The sequence below is a fragment of the Leptinotarsa decemlineata genome, unplaced genomic scaffold (assembly GCF_025532065.1).
Source record: "Leptinotarsa decemlineata unplaced genomic scaffold, Ldec_3_MD MMD2_tig00026330_RagTag_RagTag, whole genome shotgun sequence".
In the NCBI taxonomy this organism is placed as follows: domain Eukaryota; kingdom Metazoa; phylum Arthropoda; class Insecta; order Coleoptera; family Chrysomelidae; genus Leptinotarsa; species Leptinotarsa decemlineata.
The window spans coordinates 1,985,268-2,007,079 of NW_027412690.1; the positions used below are offsets into that span (position 1 = coordinate 1,985,268).

The 21,812-nt window shown below is 35.8% G+C and overlaps 1 protein-coding gene and 1 long non-coding RNA gene across 5 annotated transcripts in view; both read right to left on the reverse strand.

The window, feature by feature from the left end:
- Positions 1 to 21,812, reverse strand: part of LOC141485747 (uncharacterized) — a 726,844-nt gene that overhangs the window by 358,327 nt on the left and 346,705 nt on the right. The window lies entirely within an intron of this gene.
- On the reverse strand, positions 14,410 to 16,125 carry LOC141485680 (uncharacterized). The gene is made up of 2 exons (XM_074182900.1): positions 15,272 to 16,125; positions 14,410 to 15,217 (listed from the first exon to the last, which is right to left on the reverse strand). The coding sequence occupies exon 2, from the start codon at positions 15,214 to 15,216 to the stop codon at positions 14,410 to 14,412; it is 807 nt and encodes a 268-aa protein (XP_074039001.1). The 5' UTR covers position 15,217; positions 15,272 to 16,125.

Consider the following 21,812-nt stretch of genomic DNA (forward strand, 5'->3'; position numbering starts at 1 on the left):
AGTTATAAGGACCGTGTGAGCGTATCTCGTTGAATATGAAGGCTGTTACATTTAACTATCCGACGTTGCGGTAGCGGCATTTAGACGGTTTCGCTTCTGAGTTATACTATTGCGAGAGAAATGCTGCCATTTGGAGAAGGTATTATGCTGGAGGTAGTTCGTTTATTAAAAAAGGAGAGCAAAGAAATTGCCCCAGTGTGCGCTTTGACACAAAATGGGGACACAAAAATGGACCTGCTGTCAACTGAAGCTCATCTATTGGACGTTTTTGTTGGGTTGATGGCTGACAACTAAAAATATAGCCTTCATTATAATATCTAAGAGTTAAAAAAAATAAGTACGAAAAACTCGACTGAAACACGACTCAAAATCCATCTTGGTGATATGCCTAATCAGGTAAACCTACAGGTGTTTTTGGAGAAGTATATGGAATCAATTGTCGAAGTATTAGGTTGTTTCAAAAACTGTATCCGTTTTGATATCATGTAGCTCCATATCTCAATAAATACGTATTCTACTGTGTCTCTATACATTGTACTCTATACATAAATGCTGTTCGTTCATTTCCAAATTTTAATTTTTTGCTCCTTTTCAGCTTATCACTATATGACATCGTCAAGCGATTTTAGGCCAATTTTTCTCTACAAATTCGAATTGACCTAAAACGCTGCCAAAACATAACGAAGTGGTCGACCTACAGTGGTCCAGGACGAGAATTTGAGGACCCAGGTAAAGACTAACCAAACGGTGCTTGAAATAGGCATAAGCTCTCATGCGATTTTTGATGGTTTCGAGGTCTCTTCTTCTTTGCATTTGTGCAACCGAAACGATCCGGGATGAAAAGAGGATCCTTTACGACAACAGAAGACGTTCAGACAGTGGTTGGATACCCAATGAGCCACCCAGGTACCTCCCAAAGGCGAAAACCCACCAAAAAAGGCCATATTTACTGTATGGTGGTCAGTGGCTGGTGGGATCCACTATAACTTTATGGAACTGGGCCAACTGGACCATCACAGCAGAGTCCTATTGTGAGAAAACTCACGAAATCTGCCCAAAATCGCGTCAGCAACAGCTGGCACTGGTCAACAGAAGAAGAGGTCCGATCCTGCTCCACGACAACGCTCGTCCCCACGCTTCACAAATCATCGTTCGAAAATTAAACGAATTGAGCTTTAAAGTTCTGCCTCATCCACCATACCTCACCAACCAACTACCATCAAGCCCTTTGATAACTTATTTACCGGTGCCGGCATTTTTAACTCCTACAATTCTTACACTTGGGAACAACAAAATCATCATTCTATTGTGGAGCAGAGAAGTCAAGGAAGATTTGGATTTAGTGTGTGGGTAGGTGTTTTCAGGGATAGAATTATCGGCCTCTGTTCATTTATAATGGCACTTTGATATCTCAGAGCTATTTAGAAATTTCAAAGCAAAATATTGAACCCCTTGTTGATGAATTGCCACTAATAGAACTCAGAAAAACATATTTTCAACAAGACGCTGCCTTCGCCTCACAACAATGCAATTGTCATCAATTTTTTGGCTGCAAATTTTGGTAATATTTGGATAGCCAACCAAGAACCCAACCGTTGGCCGGCCAGGTCATCGGATCTAACGCCTATGGACTTCTACCTCTGGAGAAGGTTGAAAGATCTTATTTTTAAATTGCCGACCAATTCTAGATACGGATTGATAGCGGCAGTGATGCAAGGTTTTGCTTCTCTCACTCCTATTGAATTAATAAATTCGCAAAAAACGTTCAGAAAAACTGCCGCCTGTGTGTAGGAGAAGCTGGTAGACATTTCGAACAAGTAGTTGTTTACAGCTGATTCTCGGCCTCCCCCCACCACTATGACGTATTAATTGCTTTTTTTATTGGTTGTTGTTTGGTGAAGTTTTTTTGTTGTGCAGTGAAGTCAAGGCGTTGTGACCTTGAAGTGTCTGGTGCATGGATCGTTCAGATTTTTTTTTCATATGAGATTTTGTGTGTTTATGTGTGTGTGTGTGTGTGTGTGTGTGTGTAGAAGAATGCACGGTACAGGGTTTCATCATGTGCTTGTTTGTCTATGTACAAACATACGTCTGCATACTTCGAAGATCCTCCAAGTAATAAATGCTCCATCGGTGTTAGGGCACCAAGTTAGTAGTGGAGTGACGTCACAGCAATAACCGTTCAACGGCTAGAGAGCGACATGTTCACTCCACGACGTGTGGCAGAGTAATGCGTATTCATCGGTCTGCCCTCACCTCTCCCGAAGCGATGAAGGTTCGCTCTAGCCCCGCTATCGATGGTGACACAACGGCAGCCGAGGACCGTTTGCCTAGCGTCTACCCTCTCCGAGACCGCAACGACCACTGCTTGCTCGTACCGGCAACTGTTATCGCATCAAGTTGGGAGATGGGCTTGGCTGTGACGTCAGGCATCTCTAGTGGATAGCAACTAGCAATGTGAATCTTTCACGGTTTCATGGTGGGGGTGACTCACACTGTTTAATATAAAAGAAATGCCTGGCACACTATGAAATCAGTAGACGAATATATCTGCAGCAGTTAGCAATTGGTAGAGTGTTATTCAGTTCGTAATAGAAGGAAGACGGTGAGTGTATTTGTCTGTTGGAAATTGTTTATATTTTCGTATATATTTTCATCATGTCCGTTTCAAAAGTAGACTTGAATAAAATTAATAATTTGATTGTACAGGAGGTTGAAATAGTAGAGCAAAAGGCCTTATCATCATTGCCAATTGATGAAGTGTTCATAATTAAAAATATGTCAACTTATTCTACACGATTTGGTAAATCAATTTTAATAACTTTGCAAGATGTGAGCAATGATAAATTATTTAAAACATGGCTACCAAAACGTATTTCGTTGCAATTCAGTGATGACGATATATCTTGTATCAACTCATCAGGTGGTAAATATACGATGATGTATTTAGGACAGAGCCAACAAAGTTTTGCTGGCATGAAAACGCGATCTCTAGTCAAATTCAATATAATTGAATAATAATAGTAATAATTTATAGTGAATTTCTTTAGGTCATAGCTTACGAAGTTTTTTTGGTGTGAAAACGCTAACTCTAGTCAAATTCAATATGATTGAATAATAATAGTAATTATAATGAATTTCTTAGATGATAATAATTATATGGAAATATAAACATTACTAACTTAGTTGAATACACTCACTTTGTAACTACAAGTAAAATGGAAATGTGAGTATTATATCACTGAAAAATTGGAGGTTGCTTATTGTTTTTTTTTATTCAATTTCAGTTCCACCATTTAAAGATGTGGATGCAGTACGCAAGTCAAGATTGGGTCGATGTTGTAGATCTCAAATCATCGGTTCAACATTTGTCGTCTAAATTGAAGGTGTTGGGTGATGGAGCCGAACATGCAAGCAATTATGATATGAGTGTATGCTATGATGAAAAACAAATCGAATTATGCCTTCGTGATGCTGAGAACTATTGGAGTGGTGCAGAAGTTTGTAACAAATTTTTGGATAATGAATTGGAATTGTGGCAACTTTGTGATGTTATGATTGAACTGAACCTAAGAAGATTCCTGTATAGCCTCCAACCATACTTGCCAGAATGGATTATTCATCACTTTGAATTGAATGATGAAAATCGAGAGGAAATTGAAGATGGTCGCGAAAATGATGATTATGAGGAAGAAGTTATTTTAGATAGTCTGTATGTTCCTGTAAATCATAAATAATGTCAAATAAAAAACTTTGTATTATTTTCATGTTTTATTTATTTAAATCTCATGAAATACAATAGAAAATGATTACAAAACAATAAATATGATATAAAATACAATACATGATATAAGTCAGTTACAAATAAAAAAAAAAGATCATGAAACAGTACATGATAGAGTGAAAAAAAAAGTGTCAATATCTGCTATGAACTGAACCATCCAATGCATTGTATGTTAAAACTGTATCATGCAAAATTAATGCATATACTTTAGTGTTGTCTGGAAACTTGGTCTTCCTCGTCTCAAACTCAATCTTTATATCAATAGTTGATGATTTTGTTGCATTCGGTTGATGAGAACAATCGATGACGAATAGTGGATTCTCTCTAAATTGTCCAATGTCCATCAGAGGTTCACTCATATCTTTATCATAATAACTTCGCTGGAAACTCTCAAAAGCATAATAAGCAGGAGCATCAAGTTTTTTATCGAAATTCAAATTCCAACGCTCATATGGATAAACTTCAGAATTCAAGTATACTCGAATACTATTGATATCAGCAGTTGTGAATTTTGTAATATCCTGTGTTCTATCTTCAGATGTGGTAGTACTTTGGAATGCGATGATGACAAAACGAGGAGTTTCCAATGCGTTAGTTGTTTTGATGGCCCATATGTCTGAAGAAGTCCCACGTAATGATGGTAGTTCATAGAGGTCCCACATACGATACGCCAACTTGATTTTGGCATTCAGACCGCTTTTGTTTATTCTACTCAAAAGTTTGAGCTTGTGTTTATCATCTGGTACAATATGTCTTATTTTCCATTCGATTTTATTTATTTCCAAATCAGCATCAACCTCACCTATATATGAGTTTTTGAATGATCGAGCGATAATCAAAATCAATTCCTGTTTGGCATTCAAGATACTTTTGTTGTAATCTTCAGCAAAACCCATCAAATATTTCAGTGGTAGTTTTCCACTAAAAACATGACTGTTTGTATCCAAGATATCTTGCTTCAATTGTGAAAGTCCCCAACCAGATGTCAATAATGTGTTAGCATGAGATTGTCCAAATGATATCATGGTTTTCATTGTAGATGTTATCCCAGGTTTTCTAACAACAGCCACTTGTTCACCACCCATTTCATAACGAATTTCGTCAAAGAGAAATGCAATTGCATTATTCGAGAGATAGCATGTTTTCGCTACATCTTTGGGGGTGAATTTACCTTCTATGTAAATGAAGCTCTCGGCAATATCTAGTATAACATCTTGATTATTGATTGCAATTCTGATTTCATCCGAATTCCTGAATAGCGGTGATCCATAGGGCTTATATGTGTGCTCATGTAAACTTATGAGAGAATGATCGAGCACTGGTTCATTGAATATATTCAACTTTTCATTGTTTGTTTCGAGCACCATTGTTATTTTCTCACTTTCAATCCAATCGATTTCAAAAATTTAAGATCACTCACAGACAGAGCGTTATGTGCTAACTGTTTAGCATACACTTGTGGAATGAGCTTCTTTTTATGCACACCTTTCTTTTTGATAGTGCAACTCGTTTGGGATTGTTCAATGCGATTTTGTCTATTATAAATGAAACCCATAACAACAGTTATTCGATTTTCTTCAATTCCAAAATAATGAAAATCTCTTCTTCACTTCCAAAATCGATAAGGTTATTTTTTTCATCCAAAATACGCACTGTAATGTTGTGAATCAATTGACGACCTTCTGGACTGACAGGCATGTATATAATACTGTGTGGTTCTTTAGTGAGATTGTAGCCAGGTTCAACATCAATATCGAATGAGAAAAGAATGTGGGATTCTTCACCATTTATATATGAACCAGATATTATATTGCAATCTAAGCGGATAAGTCTCACAGTTGTAATGTTTATTGGTAATGATGATTCATGTATCTGATTTGGTGGAAATATTTCATGAGCGAACCCCATCATTTCTGCTATTGAATTTGGATGTGTCAGATCAATTTCATATTTGGATCGCATTTCACATTTGAATGTATTATTATTGGCGTGTAGATAGAAAATATCATCTGCAACGACATCATTTGGTTTTTTATCATGAAACAATCTGAACATGATATGTTTCTGTATGACGGCATTGATCTCTTCTATTTCATAAGCACCACATGGAATTTCAATTGTCAACTTTTGGGGTATCGATGAGTTGTCATTACTGATTCTAAAACTAACTAAGTTATTAGCTTCAGTTATATTATTGATTGTATTGCATCCATAGAATCCCAAAAGTCCTAATCCATAACGACTGTTCCTATCCAATTCAATTGGTGGAAAAAAATCCGCACTCAAGACACTTGTCCCGACAGCTTGTAGCTCGAACTTTCGTGACATGACTGATGAATATTTTGAAACACATTTCAATTTATTATTGTACACAGCAACAGCACATTTGAGACAATTTACACTTTTTGGAAGGTGTTGTATTGTAATAAGTATCATTTTTATTGATACCAATATTCACATCCTCTATATTACAAATACAACACATAGATTTCCGAGGTATAGGACCGTCATTAACATCCGATTCTGAATTTTGATCGTGGTGGTGGTGCTCATAACAATATCTATGTTTCATTATATCGATGTCATCTTGCAGATGCTTAGGCAACTTTTCCCAAACATATGCAATCTCATGTGCAACACATGCAAGTATCACTTCCTTAGGCATATTTGCAAGCATCACTTTATCCATTTTTTTCAAGGTACCATATTTTGAAAACATTCTAAGTGAAAACCCCATTCCCTTGATAGCCTCCCGATCCAGTTTTGGTGTTGAATCCATTTTTATTTGGAAAATTATTTAGAGAGAAACTGCAAGCACAAGTGACCACAGAGAACTGTATTAAATTTCTGTTGTCGATCATAGTTATATTTGATTTTTACATTCGAACATTTTCGAAAGAATCGAGTCAATTCCAATGGTGGGGGTAGATCTCCAAAACTATCGAAATATGTGACTTCTTTCCCACATTTTTTATATGCCACCCAATGTGTTCCTGGTCCACTTATTCCATCTAAATTAACAATAGCTGTCTCGTTTTGTTTTGGACCTGAAGATGGTAATCTATCACGCATAAAAACACCACGAAAATGTGGAATTTTCATTTTTTGTGCATAATAACTGAGATCGTGATCAGTAAGAGGCCTCTGAGGTAGGGGTTCAATTAGTTTTTTGTTTTGTTTGTGGCTTTGTATGGTTTTAAATATAGTCCTAAACCTTTACGGTATGGTTTGAGATATATTCCACTTCCGCGTTTGCCTAATGCTACAGCCTCCATGGTTTTATTGTGACGATTGGCTTCCATTAAAGCCGCTCTGCTGGCTTTTGCCGAATTCACGGCCTTGGTAATACCAGCAGCGGCTCCCGCCAAACTTCCTAGTGCGGATAGTCCAGCAAAAATTGGTATCAATGGTAAAAGTCCACCGATCTTGGGAACAGGAATTATGCGTGGTGTGCGGATTTTCTTCTTTCCACCGGCAGCTTTAAGGTATTTACGTGCCGCCTGCAATGCCACAGTAATAGCTTTTTTGCTATTATTCGTCACAAATTGATTCCCACCAGCTTTCTTCAATACATTTCGCACTTTATGGACTATCCCAGCACCAAATGCAACTTTTTTAATTTTATTTTTCTTCGTTTGTTTCCTCTTACATTTTTTCTTATTGGTACTACAACCCATGCCCATATGTCTTTTCGCTTTCATAATGTTGGTGACAAGTAATGCAGCTGCTCTTTCCCCAATACTCGCGTCCTTCGATTTAACCCTATCCCAAGCGCTGTATTCAAGTTCTTTGTCGGCTAAATGTCTTGCTGCAAGATCGGATGGATGCTTAGAATATTGAATATCGTGTTTTTTGCATTCAATATCTAATTTATTGATTCCAGGGTCGTTACGAGCTAAACGTTGTTTCAATTTTGTACCCGGTCCACAGTATTGATAACCTCCGGGTAGATGTAATTCGAAAGGAAGTTTGTTTATTAAATCATTAACAAAACCACAACCTCTTTTAATTTTACGATCACTTTCAATACGTCCGTATCGTTTGATGGTACACATTGAAATGAATAAGCTAATAACATTTATATAGTCTCCAACCACGGCACGATGCGCATTGTAAAACAGAAAGAAAAGTTTGCTGTAGATAATCTAGATGAGAAATTTGGTTGTGGATTGAATGGACAAAGGGTATTCAGACATGGTCCACTACTTCCATCATCAGTTCGAGGACTCATTATAGGACCTTCAAATTGTGGAAAGACGAATGCAATGATATCACTATTAACACATCCACAAGGACTGAGATTTAGAAATGTGTATCTCTATTCGAAATCACTCAATCAACCTAAATATCAGTACTTGCGAAGTGTTTTGGAACCTATAAAAGGATTAGGTTTTTATACATTCAGCAATAATGCAGAAATAGTGGAACCCTCCGACGCTAAGCCTAATTCTGTTTTCATTTTCGATGATGTGATATGTGAAAAGCAAGATATTATTAGATCATATTTCTGTATGGGACGTCATAAGGATGTTGATTGTTTTTATCTAGCACAGACATATTCACGGGTACCCAAACAGTTAGTGCGTGACAATACCAATTTCATTTTAATGTTCAAACAAGATGAGACGAATTTACATCACATTTATTCAGATCATGTTTCACCCGATGTAACATTCAAACAATTCCAATTGATGTGTGTTAAATGCTGGGAGGACCAATATGGATTTCTAGTCATTGATAAGGATAGAAAAATAGATGAAGGTAGATATCGCAAAGGATTCGATAGTTTTATATACCCATGATCTTGTTTTTTACACTTATTCGATCACTGAATATTGTAGAGGTCACTTCATCAGCGAATTAGGCTATAATTTAAAAAAGGGCATTATGAATACAAAAAAAGATTCTGAAAATAAAAACAATGAAATGAATTTGAAACGTCAACTAGTAGAGACAACAGAAGCTGTCAGGCAGAAATTCAACTCTATCAAGAATGATAATATTGAAAATCGTACGACACTTGAAAGATTGTATGAGCCCATAATGAAACCATTGAATGTTTTATCATCAAACGCTACTTCTAAATCACCAGTGTTATCACCAAATCATGGAACTGTTCAATCTACTTCAAATTATCCCATGAGTACTCCAATAGGAAGAAAACAATCTTTTGCTAGTGTATCATCTGTGAATAGTGACACGAGCACACTTCAAGACGATATGAGAACAACTCTATTCGAAACACCATCATCGTCCCACATCGATTCCTCGGATCCTGACACCTCACCTGATATGAATGAAAGTGGTGAAGATGTTTTGATGAAACATTTGAATAATGTAAAATCTAGAAATCCAGCATATGATGGAACATTTGGCGTACGTATGGATCCTATTACACAAAAGCTGAAAATGGGAAGTCTAGTGGTGTATTTCAAAGATGGAAACATTTCATTTTGGGATGCTAATAAAGTGAAAAAATATGAATGCGCAGGTAGTCCAGAATTGTATGATATGATCTTTTTGAAGAATCCACGAGATGTTGATAATAAAGAAACTCGTCAAGTATATTCCAAAATATTGAAAATAACGAATGCTCCATATAAACAATATCATCAGAAGAATGGTTTTAAAAATACAAATTCTAAAAAATTTCGTGAAGTTATCAAACCTCTATTAGACTCACGACAATATCCAATAAGAAGTAGAAGTAAAATTGGTGGAGCACTCAAACGAGTGAAAATGGAGAAAATATATAATTCTAAACCTGTGAATTATGTGTACTGGAATTCACCGAAAGAGTTAGTTGCTCGCCTACGATTATTGGTAGCTTCAAAGTCAGCTGGTCATACAGGACATGACAATGAAATAATTTCAATAATTGAAGAATTACGTGAAGAAGGTATAATATATTAACATATTCACATGTAATGATCACTGTCACATCATCATTCAATGCAGTAACATTATCACATTTTCTCTTTAATCATATTGAAATAGAATGACTAATGAAATAAGTGATGTCAAACGACAAGTTGTTAATGAATTACATAAACCTGCAAGACGTAATTTTCGTAGAAGAATAACCACCATCAAAGGTTTTGCAGATCTATGGCAAATAGATTTAGCTGAACTGCAACCTTATGCAAAAAGTAATGAAGGATACCGATATATACTTGTAGTGATAGATTGTTACTCCAAATATCTGTGGACTGTAGCAGTTAAAGATAAAACAGGTAGTACAGTAACTAATGCAATGAAACATGTACTGAAAGAAGCCAAATACTCCCCCAAACACATACAAAGCGATCAAGGGAAAGAATTTTTCAATAAAAGCTTCTCATCTCTCATGCGAGAATATAATATCAATCATTATTCAACATTTAGCACAAAGAAGGCAGCTATAGCAGAAAGAGTGATTCGTACAATAAAGGGGTGGCTCTATAAGGAATTTTCGATGAGAGGTCACCACAAATGGCTTGATATTCTTCCAACTATAACTAGTAGATATAACAATAAAGTTCATCGTACAATAGGTATGGCACCCATTAATGTTGATCCATCAACAAGATTGATATTCAAAGGTATCAATGGAGTTGGAAAAAAACAAAGTAAACCCAAATTCCGATTGAATGATATTGTACGAATAAGCAAATACAAAAATATTTTTGAAAAGTCTTACACTGCGAACTTTACCACGGAACTCTTCAAGATTGTTAAAATCAATAAAACTTTTCCCACAACCTATAATCTTGAAGATATGAATGAACAACCTATTAGAGGATGTTTTTACGAAGAAGAGTTATTGCGAACCGAAAATCCTGATGTATATCTGATCGAGAAAGTGCTGAAGAAAAGGAAAAATAAAGTATATGTAAAGTGGTTAGGACTTCCTAGTGAACAGAATTCTTGGATTGATGAATCAAATATGCTTTAAATGTATCTAATAATGTATTTATGAATAAAGTAATGTTAGAGTTCATTATTGTTTTCATTTCAATTATATGTAAGTGAATTGAAAAAATATTGCAGCGGTAAACATTGCCCCAACCATTCGCAATGTTCTGTGTATACCAAACCAAATTAATTGTATACTCCATTCCCGCTTAAAATTTTTTTCAACTCACAATATTGAGAACACAATACCATTCCCAAAACTAATCGCTGTCACTTTGAAATGCTTTCTCCAACTCTTTTCGCCAATTATCTCTCACTGATAATGCCGTCTCATAAAGTCGAGTCGACTCCTCAAGCTCTGCCTGTGCTTGCATTCTCGAACGTTGATTGAATTTGTCATCTTTCATGATTTTTGAACGTAGTTCATCTGCTTCTTTGCTCATGTTAGCCAATTCAATTTTCGCTAATGCAATCTTAGCATCTAATGCTTGAAGAGTGTCCTTATTGACACTAATAGCTTGCTCACTCTTTTCATGTTCAGCAATAGCCTTTTGCGCCTTTACAAGACGGCATTTCGCTTTCTTTTTCATATCTCCAAACCGAAGTAATGGAGTGAAAGAAGATAGCGATTCAGTCATCAAATCACCCTTCATTTCTTTGGGTTCACATTTTGTCTTCCTCTTCGATCTGTCACTTTTCGTTGTGGGCTTTTTCTCCTGCAAACCACTTTTCGATTGTTTTTTTTCTTTCAACTCAGTGACAATCGATGAAGATGCATTATTAACCTTCCTTTTGATAGTTCTGGATTTTTTATCAACACCAAGAGGGGGGGTAGATGAAGGGTGTTTGGATGATGATGATTGTGAAATGATTGGAGTTTCAACGATAATTTGTTGAATTGGTTCCGGCACATCTGCGAAGTTAACGAAGTCGCTAATATCAAAATCACTTATCGAGTCTTGAGACTGTAAATGTAATACTGGAATATTTTCAAAATTAGTGTGATCGATATCAACAAGTGGTGAACCATCTTCAGCAATCAATAGTGGCATGGAGCTCATGATAATGATTATTTAGGTTTGGAGGAATGATATGTGATAGCAATAGAATGTGGATAGGAAAGGTGATGATGTTACTGATACTTCACCTTTTATAGAAGAAAATAAACTAGCGCATGCGCTCTTTCGTCAACTAGCCCACTCTTTCATCGACTAGAGATGCCATATCCTTCTCTCCCACTTAAAACGAGTCAAGTGATAGGTGGGAGTCGTACCACTTCCGTTTCCTATTCAATCGTATAAGTCGACTTGCGATCCTGAAGTTCATTCATTCACTCTCTACAACTGTGAGCAAACAACAACAAGATGAATTCTGCAAAAATAAATGCTGCATTAAATAGAATATCTGCTGTTGATGAAAACAATTGGATAGACGAATCAGATGATGATGATGTCAATGTTCCGCTAGAGGAAGTGATAGTTGAAGCAGAAGATGTTGGAGTCGATGAAGATGAGATAGACGAAGTTGAAAACGAGGCCAACCAAAGCGACGAAGATGATGACGAGATGGAGTTTGAGAGGGTCATGGATGAAGAAGGAGATGATGAAGGGATAGAAGCTGACACAACTGAAGGCGATGGTGCTTTGAGGATCGGTATGCGAACGCTCAATGTCAGTGAGACATTGGAAGATCCCTTGGATTTGTATTGTGCAATGGATGCATACGTATTGATCAGCACAATAGATGGAGAGAACAAAAAACTATGCTGGTGCTGCTTTCGGTTTTATTCGCATAGAAACAATAATGGAGGGTGGTATGCCCATGTCAACACCCACAACACTGTCTCAATTATGGAAATGGGACAAAATTGGTGTGAAGCTTGCGAGAGGCCACTAACAAACTTCACCCGAGTATCTACATGTATTATATGTAATAATGTCCAACCTGTGGCACAATAACCGTGGACCTACTGGTCAAAAAAAAAAAAAACAACAGCCCTTTTCAGGGCTACATTATTCACACAAACGGTAGTAGTAGAATTCACAGATTATGTGATAAATGACTACTTTGACTAAAAAGTCGAAGTTAGGATTTGGTTTATCATCGAATATCTGTGTATATGATGAGTACTACTTTGACTGAAAAGTCGAAGTTGATATTTTCTCAATCATTGAATATAATGATGAGTACTACAGAGTTGGATGATGATACTTTCACATAAGTTTTGACTATAGTGTTAACCTATTTCTGATTGAAAGTATAATGATAGCTCTGAAAATAGTTGTTTATTGTCTTTAATTGTAGCCCTTAAAAGGGCTGTTTTTCCTATTAATCCATACAATGGTATGGACTAACGCTCTTCATCATCAGAAACAATCATGATGGTGTCATCATCTGAATCATCTGTATCTGATGATATACTGATGATGTCGTCCTCATATTCATCAGATTCATCTGAATCAGATGATATACTAATTATGTCGTCCGCATGATCATCTAGCTCGTTATCCTGTAGATCGTCTAACTCATCTACTTCCTCTTGCATACGTTCCGGGAAATCATCAGGAAGATCGTAGATGCGTTGCAGCATTTCTGCGAAGGTTGTACTGAAATGATCAAACGTAGAATCTATTTCATGTACCTGGATGGGTCCTGTACTCATCATAGAAGACTCTGGTACACTCATCGGTTCGGTGGTGGAATCAGCAATCGACATTGTGGAAGAATGATGTAGAACTGGGATTGATACTATATTTATATTGGAAGAAATAAAACGGAGGGGGTGAAGTGTAAATGTAGAACAGTGTTTGAGATTCGAAAACATTAAAAATGACGATCTTCATGAAACTCTGAGCGATTATTATGAGAAATTCTAAGTGATTATTATGAAAAACTAATAAGAGAGAGGGAGGAAGACACTGCCCCAGCCTCGCAGTGCCTCGTGTACACCAACCAAAAAAGTGTGTACTCCGTGGAAGGAAAGGAAAGGAAAGGAAAGGGTGGGAGAAACAGGGAAACGATTACATATCGTCGTCGGAATTTAGGACATCATCGTCATCAATTAGGATAGGAGATGGCGGAGGACTGTCCTCGATAAGGATTGGGGATGGTGGAAGTCTGATGTCGCCAGCGTCATCGTCGTCGTCGTCGTCATCCTCATCTGTGATGTCTACAGGCGGTGGGTCACCCCATTCGTCATCCCATTGGTAGGGATCCGGATAATCCCCGTCCGATAAGTCAGCTTCATCACTCCCAGTGACATGCTGAACCTGCACCCTGTAGTCATTATTCATGAATTCGAAGGGAATGTCATGAGGTGCCGTTGTGGAGTCCACGAATCCTTCATGGATAGAAGCCCAGTAAGGATGTTGATGCGCTGGGTCACTGTACGGCTCAGTAGTTGAATCAGGTTCCATGTTGAAGGTGGCTGATCAACTGAATATTCCAACAGATAATTCCTACTTTTATACTTTTGAAAGGGAGTGGGGAGGAGTGGGGATGAAAGAACTTGGAATTGAAAATGGAAAAAAAGAAAAATAATGAAAAGACGAAGTGAAGAAAAATGCTCCAACCATCGCATTGTTCAATGTGTACCAAACCAAAACAATGTACACCCTTTATTTCACTTCTTTTTTCATTTTTTTTTTTTGTTTTTTATTCCTAAAATTATAATTACAAACCTAAAACTACCATGCTACCTAATTATCCTAAAACTATCCTAGTTGACCTAAAAACTATTTCCCTTTATTCAAAAATTTCTTTATAAATATTTTTAGTTCATTATTGAGCTCTATCGAAGAGGTCTCTGCCTTCCGCCTTTCCTTCAGAGCTGCAGTCCTTCGATCTAGCTCGGCCATCCTCATTAACAACTCGCGCCGTTGGCTAGCAATTTCATTCTCCTCCCGGGAAATGCTAGCCAACGCGGCCTCACTATTTCGTGAAGCAAGTGCAACATCCCTACACCTCTGTAGGAAAGTTTCCATCTCCTGGGGGTTAACCTCTCCGAAAGGCTCCGGCACTGGTGGCACTTGTGGCGCGATCTCCCCGGCAGGCTTCGACACTGGTGGCACGACCTCCATGGCAGGATCAGGCACCGGTGTGAGTTCCATGGGTGTCAACATCGCTGATAATGCAAATTGGGTGAGGATTTCACCTGGAGATGGCACCCTCGGCACCGGCTTATATGCCCTCCGTCTTTCCACTGTCAATGCGAGCGGTGTGGGACGTCTCGGAGGATTCCTTTTGGCGGTCGACCAACTACCTGCATAAGGGTTAGTCCTATTGCATTTACTCCTATACCTTTGAATAGGACCAACCTTAGCTGCAGATTGCCGCTTGGCTTTGTTAACAACCCTGTCTTCCTGAAATGAGACAGGGCTGCGTGGCCGCTGCACACCACCCGAAGTTGAAGCCTTCACCTCTTGGACCATCGCCACCCCGTCTCCCTCGAACATGTCAGGGCTGCCTGGTCGCTCCACCTCAACATCCACAGGTATGATCGATGCCACAGCGTTGTCGATTTCCTGCGTGTAGTTTTCCATTCTGAAAATGTAATACAAAGTTAGTTGTTATGAAAAAGTAACATTGATAACTTACTCAAAATTCGCTTGTTGTAGACTGTAGAAGACTGCTGTATTAGACTGGTGTTGTAGTAGATTGCTGTAGCTGGACTGCACTCGATGAGAAGACTTGTCGTACTGAATGCCGAGAAGTGTGCTCCTCAGGGTGTAGGCAGAAGTGGGAGTGGTGGGAGTGAGGTGGGGGCGCGCATGCGCAATTGTGGGGTGAGGCGAGCAATGGTGGGAAGGGGGCGGGGCTAAAAGTGGAGGAGAGTGGGCGGGGACTACAGTGTGTTGTTAAATTTTTTTTTTAATGAAACATAAAATTAAAAATTTTTAGTCATGGAACCGGCATTGGTCATCCTCAGTCATAGAACCGGCATTGATCATCTACTTGAATTGTGACTGGAGAAAAAAATCTTTATTTTTTGTAAATCTATATTATTAAAATCAATAATGGGGGTATTTAATGTTCAGTGTGTATGTAGAATCGATATTTTTTGAGAAATGAGTGGTGGAATCTCATTATTATAATATTGAATTTATTACACTTATTTTCAATTTTACACGAAAAATAGTAATGACAAAAGTTGTAGAGAATTTAATTTCCAACAAATTTGGTCTCTATTATTTTTTTCGCAGGATTGATATTTTTCGAGAAAAGAACGGGTTGTAATCTCATTATGTAATATTGAATTTATTACACTTATTTTCAATTTAACACGAAAAATAGTAATGACAAAAGTTGTAGAGAATTTAATTTCCAACAAATTTGGTCTCTATCAATTTTTTCGCAGGATTGATATTTTTCGAGAAAAGAACGGGTTGTAATCTCATTATGTAATATTAAATTTATTACACTTATTTTCAGTTTTACACGAAAAATGGTAATGACAAAAGTTGTAGAGAATTCAATTTCCAACAAATTTGGTCTTCATTAATTTTTTCGCAGGATTGATATTTTTCAAGAAAAGAACGGGTTGTAATCTCATTATGTAATATTGAATTTATTACACTTATTTTCAATTTAACACGAAAAATAGTAATGACAAAAGTTGTAGAGAAATTAATTTCCAACAAATTTGGTCTCTATCAATTTTTTCGCAGGATTGATATTTTTCGAGAAAAGAACGGTTGTAATCTCATTATGTAATATTAAATTTATTACACTTATTTTCAGTTTTACACGAAAAATGGTAATAACAAAAGTTGTAGAAAATTCAATTTCCAACAAATTTGGTCTTCATTAATTTTTTCGCAGGATTGATATTTTTCAAGAAAAGAACGGGTTGTAATCTCATTATGTAATATTGAATTTATTACACTTATTTTCAATTTAACACGAAAAATAGTGATGACAAAAGTTGTAGAGAATTTAATTTCCAACAAATTTGGTCTCTATTAATTTTTTCGCAGGATTGATATTTTTCGAGAAAAGAACGGGTTGTAATCTCATTATGTAATATTAAATTTATTACACTTATTTTCAATTTTACACGAAAAATGGTAATGACAAAAGTTGTAGAGAATTCAATTTCCAACAAATTTGGTCTTCATTAATTTTTTCGCAGGATTGATATTTTTCAAGAAAAGAACGGGTTGTAATCTCATTATGTAATATTGAATTTATTACACTTATTTTCAATTTTACACGAAAAATAGTAATGACAAAAGTTGTAGAGAATTCAATTTCCAACAAATTTGGTCTCCATTAATTTTTTCGCAGGATCGATATTTTTCGAGAAAAGAATGGGTTGTAATCTTGAGAAAAATTCCGAATCTTGACGATCAAAATTTTTTTTTTAATTATAAACCTTTAATAATTCATAGAAAAAGTAAAATATTGATATTAGTGGTTCAAATCCCGGTTTTTTCGCAGAATCGATATTTTTCGAGAAAAGAACGGGTTGTAATCTTGAGAAAGATTCCGAATCTTGACGATCAAAATTTTTTTTTTTTTATAAACCTTTAATAATTCATAAAAAAAAGTAAAATATTGATATTAGTGGTTCAAATCCCGGTTTTTTCGCAGGATCGATATTTTTCGAGAAAAGAACGGGTTGTAATCTTGAGAAAGATTCCGAATCTCGACGATCAATTTTTTTTTTTTTTTTAAACCTTTATTAATTCATAAAAAAGTAAAATATTGATATTAGTGGTTCAAATCCCGGATTACCCATAAAAAAAATCAATAATTTTTATATAAATGAAGCTTTCATATCTTATATAGAATAATAAATGTTATTAACACCAATATGTAAGCCTGTGGCGTAATGGTTAAGACCCTAGCCTATGCAGACGTATGACATGAGTTCAAATCCCCGTGTGACCAAAAATTTTTTTCTTTATTTCTCACCATTATTCCTTGTGATTTAAATAGAATTGAAACTGTTAGTATAAGTGGGCCTGTGGCAGCGTAGATGTTAAGGTATCATCCTACCGCACAGACTATCCAAGTTCGAAACTTGGCAATGACAAAACTAGAAAAAATAATAAGAAGGAGGCGGGGGGGGGGGGGGGGGGGGGGGGCAAGAGGGTATAGGTGTGTGAAAAAATATTTCTGTTTTAATTTTAAAATTTATTTTCAAATTTCAAAAAATTTTTTTCAAATTTGCTGTTTTTTTTCAAATTAAATTTTTTTTTTCAAATTTTAACAGTTGGGAACATGTCAAGTCAGAATTCGAGTACATCACTAATGCCACTTCAGGGACATTGAAATATATATAATAATACTTGTTGATAACTTTCATTATTAATTTTTCAAATACACATTTTTTTTCCTAACCTAACTTAATCAGGCCCTGCCCAGGCAGGCTATTCCACTTCACTATTCACCATGTTGGTTCAATCAATACGTCATCTGTTGCTTTTGGTTTTGGTTCTATTATTCTAATATTTGGATCAATGTTCAGTCCTGGATATCCCACTCCACCTGATGGCCTGACTTTATGGCTTTTCTCCAAAACTTCAACTCTCTCTTCCAGTACATCATACTTTTTCATTGTAGTCGCTGTTATGTTTGACATAGCATCAAATTTTTTATTTGTAGACGCTGTTATGTCAGACATTTTTATGTCTACATCATTTGTAAGTTTGTCAAATTTACGAGTGAAAGTTATCCGAGCCTCTGCAATTTTATCGTCAAATGCTTGACGGGCATCGCGAGCAATATTGCCTATTGTGGATTGTATTGCAGCTTGTAGGGCTAGAAGTATAACCTCCTTTGTTCCGTTAATTTCCCCCTCAAGGTATGATACAGTTACACAATCACTCTTGTCAATTGGTTCGCTTGTATTTTTCAATATTTTTCTTTGCATGTCATAATGACCATCTTTTGTTAATTTAAATCCATTGCCGGGTGGACCTCGGATGACATTACCACCCCATTTTTTTTTTCTGCCAAATTTATCGATTGTTTTAGACATTGTGCACCCACGATGATTCTTTTCAAACTGATATTCCTTTCATTTACATTATACTATATATTGCAGTAATCGATTAGGGAAATAGAAATAATACAAATAAAATTTCAATCATTTTATATTCATTACAGTAATACATATACATACATACATAATACATTAATATCACAATACTTCTGTCATATTGAATTTTCCGGTTTTGAAGATATTGAATGATACTTCAATCATTGATCTCGGCAGATAATAAATTAATCAATTGATCCAATGGAGTCTCCTGAGATTGTGATTGTTGAATAATATTACTTATCCAACGAATGTTCTCATTTGGATCGTTTTCATAAAATTCAATATCATTATGACCCCAAGGAAGAGTGTGGGTAGTATTCGGAATGATAAATCGTTTATCGTCGTGGTATGATAATGCAACTTTATTTTTCAATTCAGTATACATATCATGCAACACGCTTCTAAATGAATTCATCTTTCTGAATATCATACCACCTTGTTCGACGATTTTTTGATAATCTTCGCATGTCAATTCATTCTTTATTACCGATCGTTTAACCCCTTTGGCTTTCTTAAATTCACCATCAACAGATTTCACATAATATGCTTTAGCACCTGTACCATAAAAACTCATGATTGGATCATTTGGAAATTCATCTTTGAAGTTACCCAAGACTGAACTTGTTACTGGAATATTGAATTGGTTAACTATACTGTAATTGGATGTATCAAATCTACTTATGTTAGTTTTTATGAATTCATAAAAATTTTCTGTGTTTACTTTAAGAATGAGCGAGTCGGTATCTGTGTAAAGTAAAGAGACATTTTCATCAAAGTGTTGTTTGATGCATCCATAGAAAAAGTCATACATGACTGTTTTAGATAATTCTAATATGGAAAATCCCAAATATAATGGTTTATCGTAATGAACCTTCACTCTACCCAATTGAATGGCAACGAAATTATCAGTGAAAATTGAACAATTTTTGAAATTTGGTTTGGCTATGAGAGTGCTGGCACCTATATTTTTCTTTATATTTTCCCAATGTGTAACGAGTCTAACATCAATTCGATTATCTACATTCTCCATTGTCTTTCCATACACCGCATTATTCATTAGTTTATAGAAATCTTTAACAGATTTGTTGTTAGACCTATTACGCATTTCAGTATTAAGATCTATATAGGGTTTCATCCAGCATGATTGTTTGAATTTCAATACTCTATGTGTATTCATTACAATCAATCCATTTTTGACAGCTTGCTGTAGATTCCTATAATGAACAATATATTTTCTTTTATCATTCAAATTTGGAATTAATTTGGGAATTTTCGATTGTGTACGAGGTGGTATTATTTTTTCGACTAAAAATGGAAGGTCAGAATGTTTATCATGCAACTCTTGTGGATAATGAATGTCCACTTCAAATACATACCCATACGGACTATCAGTACTCACATCCATCACATCGAGATTAAGAATTTCATTTGGTGTCAACCATGTAAATTCACTTGTTGGTAGAGGTTGTGACATACTGTGACCGTATAGATTTGTTGCATCTAAATATGTAATGAATGTGGAAGGTTCATTGGGATTATAATTGGGTAAAAATCTATTATTTGCTATATGTTTCCTCTCGCTACATTGACTAATTCCACCTCGTATACCTTTTTGAAAAAAGTGAATCATATCAATGTCAGTTAGTAATTCCAATTCAACATTAGTGAACTTCAACATGGCATCCCATGATAATCCAGGTGCAGTATAATATTGTGCCGGATCTAAGTTATATATCTCTAAACTTGTGGTGCGGAAGTTTTCAAAAATATCACATAGTAGCAATACATCCGACTTCAAATACAAATCAGAGTATTCCCCCAAATTCTGACACTCGAATAAATTCCAAACATTTCTAGCCCTATCATAATCAGTTTCCGATATATGTTCACAATTGAGTGTGTCATAAAACTGATTTTTTGTCGGAAGTAATGGATAATTCAATTTGTCAATGTCATCAACAAAACTATATGGAAATACACCTTTCTGTCTCATCAAATTGAATTTCTCAATTTGTGGGAAATGTTTGTGCATCTCCAAACATTGATCGGAGGTCAAGTTTGCACCCAACTTCTCCAACGAATTAGTCATAAATTTATAACTATCGATAAATCTCATTTTGAGATAATTCTTCCTAACCACACCATCTTTATCGGTATAGCTGTGTGTGAAGAGATGCTTCGTGAAAGATATATATTTCTCTTTAGTTTGCGGGATAACATCAACTTTCTCTTTATTCCTATACAATTCTTTTATGAATAAATGACAATCATAACCACTTAAATTATGAAAAATGATAGGTATGAAGTTTGGTATTTTGAAATTTAAATTACATTTCGAGTGAGCGGCATGTGATCTTTTCTTTCCTGTGACATGACAATGATCTCTTACTTTGACTTCACCATCAGTAAATGCTTTATTACATATACCACAAGTTCTGGCTGCAGCAAACTGTTCTTCTTCTTCGTCAGTTTGTGTATCCATCGGTTTAGGGTTTCTGAGATGATTTTCATGTATCTCTTTCAAATCATCTTCAATGCTACTCACAAATTTCTGAGCTGCATCTACACCCCTATATGTAACAAATTTTGACAAATCATCATTATATGAACACTTTATCAAATAAGCAAATGAATATGGGGCATGTTTGAATGTTTTAATCGTGTATGAACTTTCAGGATTTGGCTCATTCACATGAATCGGTTTAAGCACTGATTCAAAATCAGCATACACTACAAATGGCACCCTCATTTGCCTCTCAAAGTTTTCAAACATTAGTTTATTTTCCGCAACCATTCTACCATATTTATTGATCTTTAAATTAGTAGTTGGTGTTGTGGTACTAATGTGATTACAATCATACATATTATGACGTAAAAGCAATCTCTCATCAGAAAAATATATCAAACATCCGTCACAAAAATATTTTTTCTGTCTATGAGCTGATAGTTGATTAGAAACTAATCTTGAAAGATCTTTGATCCAACAATAGTGACCATTACCGGAGTCATCAGTTATAAACAACAAATTGACATGTCTCCGGAGTCTTCTCTGTGAGTATCGCAATGGACCAATCACTTCATACTTCATTT